A 6,190-nucleotide genomic window follows, 5' to 3' on the forward strand; every position below is an offset into this window, starting at 1 on the left:
AAATCCATCTGGTCCTGGGGATATTTTCCTGAGGAGTTGATTAATAGCTTGTTCTATTTCTTTTTCTGAAATGGAATTATTTAAGCAATTCATTTCCTCCTCTGTTAATCTAGGAAACCTATATTTTTGGAGAAAGTCATCCATTTCACTTAAGTTATCAAATTTATTGGCATAAAATTGGGCAAAGTAACTCATTATTTCTCTAATTTCCTCTTCATTGGTGGAAAGATCCCCCTTTTCATTTGTAAGACTAACAATTTGATTTTCCTCTTTCCTTTTTCTCATCAGATTTACCAAAGGTTTATCTATTTTGTTGGCTTTTTCATAAAACAAACTCTTGGTTTTATTAATTCAATAGTTTTTTTTTACTTTCAATGTTATTGATTTCTCCTTTTAATTTTTGTATTTCAAGTTTGATTTTTGGTTGGGGGTTTTTAATTTGGTCTTTTTCTAGCTTTTTAAGTTGCAGGCCCAATTCGTTAAACTTCTCTTTCTCTATTTTGTTGAAATAAGCCTCTAAAGATATAAAATTTCCCCTTATTACTGCTTTAGCTGCATCCCACAGATTTTGGTATGATGTCTCATCATTGTCATTATCTTGGCTGAAATTATTAATTGTTTCTATAATTTTCTGTTTCACCCAGTCATTCTTTAAGATGAGATTATTCATTTTTGAATCACTTTTTGGTCTATTTACCCCTAACTTCTAACTGAATGTAGCTTTTATTGCATTGTGATCTGAGAAGAAGGCATTTATTGTTTCTGCCTTCCTACATTTAATTTTGACATCTTTATGTCCTAATATATGGTCAATTTTTGTATAGGATCCATGAACTGCTGAGAAGAAAGTATATTCCTTTCTATTGCCATTCAGTTTTCTCCAAAGGTCTATCATACCTAGTTTTTCTAATGTTCTATTTATTTTTTAATTTCTTTCTTATTTGTTTTGTGGTTTGATTTGTCTAAATATGAGAGTGAAAGGTTGACATCTCCCACTATTATAGTTTTACTGTCTGTTTCTTCTTGCAACTCTCTTAACTTTTCCTTTAGAAACTTAGATGCTATACCACTTGGTGCATATATGTTTTTTTAATTTTAATTTTATTTTATAATTATAACATTTTTTGACAGTACATATGCATTTTTTACAACATTATCCCTTGCACTTACTTCTATTCAGATTTTTTCCCTTCATCCCCCAACCCCCTCCCCCAGATGTCAAGCAGTTTTATATATGTTAAATATATTACAGTATATTCTAGATACAATATATGTGTGTAGAACCGAATTTTTTGTTGCACAGAAAGAATTGGAGTCAGAAGGTAAAAATAGCATTTTACATTCATTTCCCAGTGTTCCTTTTCTGGATGTAGCTGGTTCTGTCCATCATTAATCAATTGGAATTGGATTAGCTCTTCTCTATGTTGAAGATATCTACTATCATCAGAATACATTCTCATACAGTATCATTGTTGAAGTGTATAATGATCTGGTTCTGCTCGTTTCACTCAGCATCAGTTGATGTAAGTCTCTCCAAGCCTCTCTGTATTTCTCCTGTTGGTCATTTCTTATAGAACAATAATATTCCATAACATTCATATACCATAGTTTACCCAACCATTCTTCAATTTATGGACATCCATTCATCTTCCAGCTTCTAGCCACTATGAAAAGGGCTGCCACAAACATTTTGGCACATACAGGCCCCTTTCCCTTCTTTAGTAGTTCCTTGGGGTATAAGCCCAGTAGTAGTATGGCTGGGTCAAAGGGTATGCACATTTTGATAACTTTTTGGGCATAATTCCAGATTGCTCTCCAGAATGGTTGGATTCTTTCACAACTCCACCAACAATGCATCAGTGTCCCAGTTTTCCCACAGCCCCTCCAACATTCATCGTTATTTGTTCCTGTCATCTTAGCCAATCTGACAGGTGTGTAATGATACCTCAGAGTTGTCTTAATTTGCATTTCTCTGATCAATAGTAATTTGGAACACTCTTTCATATGAGTGGAAATAGTTTTAATTTCATCATCTGAAAATTGTCTGTTCATATCCTTTGAATTTTGAATTGAATTTATCAGCCAATGATTAAATCTCTAGATCCCCAAAAGTAAATCTGCATCTTTTAAGAGAGAAAGCTGCTAGAATGGGAAGGAGAAAAAGGGTCAAGGGATCTGGTGCTATACTCCTACCAAATTCATAGATGAATATTAAAGAGGTAAAAATTATGTAGTTAATCTTTCAACAAAAGAGGAAGACTAATGTTAATCATATTTCCAAAAGTGATTTTTGTGAGGATAAAACTGACTCCATTTTATGGTATATTTACTATTACTATATTTCTGTCTTTTTTCTGTGTAACATTGAATGTACTGAATATTTCATTTTTTTCCTCCTTTCATTATTCCATAATTACAAAAGAAAACTTAGAAGACTTTGAATAGTTCCAGGAACTCACCCTCTTTTCTTTTTCCTAAACAATAAATCAAGGTACAGAAGCTAAACAGAAAATGAACAATCTGAGTGAAAAGTAATATAAGGTTCTCTTTGGTATTAGACTGTCATGCTAAAGCCCAAAAAGTTGAAGTACCCACTTAATTTTTTTTTACTAAGTAACTTCTCCTGTGTATAGACCCTATCATCAAGTTATTGAGATGTTTGCCTCCAGCATGGTGTTGTGGAAATAATGTTTTCAGTATTTTGAAGTAGAGGATATGAAATGCAATCCTGATATTTATCTATTTGGAAGATCCTTTAAAACTGTGAATCTATGATCCCTATGATGAAATGGTACTCTTTAATTTTATATGATCCAAAGGACTGGAAAAAAAAAAAAAGAAAATCTGTTTCCATAGCAATGAGGTTAGTCCCATTTTGCTTGTAATCCCATTTTGAATGGGATTATTCTTCTTTCACTTTCACTTTTACTTTCTTTCCACTCCAAATATAGTCACAGGGAAGAGACAGCTCAAGCTTCCCCCAACTGGTGTGCTTGAGGGCTGGCCCATCCACTCAGACTCAGTCTTATCTCAGTGGCAGGATGTTCTTATTCAGATTAATAACAACACTGCATGATGGTGGACCCAAACAGGGGGGGAAAATATGGATGAAATTACATTTAAAAGTGACCTTCTGTTGCCAATTGATTGTCTATATTTCCCAAACAAAAGACACCTCATTGTATGCCTGAATGCTGTGAGCCAATCTATTTTTTTGTCATAATTCAAAATTGAAAAGTTACTCAATTTAAGGACAAAAACATTCAAATAGAAAACATTGACAGAAGAATTCAGGAATTTTGTGATAAGAATAGCCATGATATTGGTTGTCTGAACAAAATGAAACTCAAACTTGCTCTATTGGATAATGATGGTGACTTTGAAGTAGTCAAAAAAGCATGGACTTTCTTTGAGACAAACCAAAAGAGCTATCAAGATAAATGATTCATGATAAAATTTTAAGTAAGGGAGCATAAAACTTCAGTGTAGAAGAGAAAGAAAATATCTACCACAATATGGTTAAAATAAAGCACACCATGGCCACCTCTAGAAGATGTTGATAATGATGGAAAGCATCTGAGGGATATAAGTTGAGAGAGAGGCAAAAAAAAGAAACTCTTGATAAATGGCTTTAATTTTTTTAATACAATATGAAGCAACATTATTAGCTGAGAGGGAAAATGATGGGAAAATAGAGGAAAAATGAAACGAAATGGAAGAAGAGGTATGGAAAGCAGGATACTGAGTTGATAAAGTTCTTTATTTATCTCTCATCTTCATTATCCACATAGATGATCCTCTTCTTTCCCCAAGATGCATTATTCTAAGAAATTCCCATTTTTGTTCTAGAATGTCAAATATCCAGATGTTTATTTTTGTAATTGTTATTGAATCAAATTTAAATTCTTCTTGTAATTCATATGTTTGAATAAATGCTGAAACAATGTGCTTCTCCAAGATATTCTTCCATTACTCTTACCATTAAAACGTCTTGAACAAGGAAATTCCATTTTCTGTAGTTCTCCTTTTAGACTGATAATGTGAGAAGCATGTAGACAAACATCAAATTCTACTGTCCTGAACCAAAATAGTCATTAATGTTTTTTTGGTAGGGCAAGGCAGTTATAAATCTCTTCCCTTTCCTTTTAATACTGTGCTTTAGAAGAAAAGCACAAGTAGAAATGCAAAAAGCCTCCAAACCTGTCCATTATATGTCTTTTTTGGCTAACCAAAGAGGTGGCTCCTTTGACCCACGCTAATCTCTCAAAAAGTCTAGACAACAAAAGCATCTTAAAAGTAGCCAGTCAATGAAAACCAGTCAGGAGTTGTTTTTTGTCTTAACAAAATGCCAGAAGACAAATCCTAATCTCTATATGAGGAAAGGATTATGAAATGCAAAGGAATTTCCCTTAATTAATTATTCTTGAATTATTATACATTATTTCATCAGACTTTTAAGTTATGTCTTCACCAGGTTCCATTTATACTTAACATATTTTATATTCTTTGGTTCAAGTTAGATACTTCATTTTGTTGTCTATACTTGATACAATTGTGTGCCTAAATTGCCTACTTTCAGAACATTCCTTTTGTGTATTGCTGGAGAACTCAACTGCTACTTTCCTCTAGTATCATAGAAAGTGTATTGTAGCTTTACATACTGATGTGGACATTATGTTTCCTTTAATTTTTTTTTCTTTTAAGCTTTGTTGTTCATAGCTAACTGTCTCTAGGCATTTTCCCATTAATTCTCACTATATACTTGAAAACCAATTCAAATAACTCATTCCTGCATCTGATACTTAAAAAAGAATTAGTATCACATTATCTGATATTGTCCTCTTTATGAACTAACTGCTACCTTTCAAAAGCCTACTTTGAACCAAAAGCAGTGATAAAGATACAAGTTGTATCTCAAAGACCTTGTTACCTATTTACGATGTGAAAATCTTTAGAAATGATTTCTAGGTTATTTCTGGTAGTTTAATATGACCATATAGGGTCAGCAGAAGGCAACATTATTATTTCTTTGAGAAAGGAGCTGTTCTCTGGATTGCATCCTTGAAAGCTTGTTTCACTTGCTGGTTCCTTAGGGTATAAATAAATGGGTTCAATAAAGGGGCAACTGAAGTATTGAGTAAGGATATTCCCTTGGTTAAAGATATTCTTTCCTTAACTGAGGGCTTAATGTACATGAAAATGCAGCTGCCATAAGAGAGGGAGAGAACAATCATGTGAGAAGAACAAGTGGAAAAAGCCTTTTTCCTCTGACTAGCAGATGGGATTCTCAGAATTGTCAAGGCAATAAAGGTATAAGACAGAATAACTAATGCCAAAGTAACCAAAAGTGTCACTAAAGCTAAAATGAAACTAAGAAATTCAAGAAACTGTGTGTCTGTACAAGAGAGCTGCAACATGGGACCAGTGTCACAGTAAAAATGGTCAATGGCATTAGAGGCACAAAAATCCAGTTGAAGCCCCACAATCAAACCTGGAAAGATGATCAAGAAGCCAGAGATCCAAGAACTAAGAACAAGTTGAGTGCAAACTTTGCTACTCATGATGGTTGAATAATGTAGGGGCTTGCAAATGGCAACATAACGATCATAAGACATGGCAGCTAGAAGATAAAATTCAGATGCCCCAAGAAGGAAGGCAAAAAACAATTGGGTAAGACAGCAATTATAGGTAATGGTTTTGTCCCCACTTGCAATACTAACAAGAAACTTAGGGATGCAGACAGATGTATAGGAAATTTCTAGGAGAGAGAAATTCCGAAGGAAGAAATACATGGGAGTCTTGAGGTGAGCGTCCAACAAGGTGAGGAGGATGATGGTCAAGTTGCCAGCAATACTTAATATGTAGGTGAGGAAAAGAAAAAGAAAAAGTACAATCTTCCATTGTGGATCATCTGTCAGTCCTAGGAGAATAAACACTGTCACTGTTGTACGGTTTTCCATGATTGACTTCAAATTGTCACTATCCCTAGATATGAAAATAAGAAATATCTAAATGGAAGACCACAAAAGAGCATTGTCATCCTCATTTCATAGAGCATTGAAAATAAGCATATTCATATATATGTACTCTATAAAGTATATATGTATTTCCCTTTAACTCATATGTTCCTTTATTAAGTTTGCCTCCTTAATTAAGCTGTTTATGTTAACATTAAATAAATTTGTACTCC

At 33.5% G+C, this 6,190-nt stretch overlaps 1 protein-coding gene across 1 annotated transcript; it reads right to left on the bottom strand.

Moving 5' to 3' along the window:
* Window positions 1-5,021: 5,021 nt before the first annotated feature.
* LOC141542803 (olfactory receptor 6C74-like) lies at window positions 5,022-5,960 on the bottom strand. The gene has a single exon (XM_074267394.1). The coding sequence runs from the start codon at window positions 5,958-5,960 to the stop codon at window positions 5,022-5,024; it is 939 nt and encodes a 312-aa protein (XP_074123495.1).
* Between the last annotated feature and the right edge of the window lie 230 nt (window positions 5,961-6,190).

The sequence above is a fragment of the Sminthopsis crassicaudata genome, chromosome 5 (genome assembly GCF_048593235.1).
Source record: "Sminthopsis crassicaudata isolate SCR6 chromosome 5, ASM4859323v1, whole genome shotgun sequence".
NCBI classification, from domain to species: Eukaryota; Metazoa; Chordata; class Mammalia; order Dasyuromorphia; family Dasyuridae; genus Sminthopsis; species Sminthopsis crassicaudata.

Coding starts and splice junctions, on each gene's coding strand:
- LOC141542803 (XM_074267394.1), bottom strand. CDS start 5,960: ATGGAAAACCGTACAACAGTGACAGTGTTTATTCTCCTAGGACTGACA.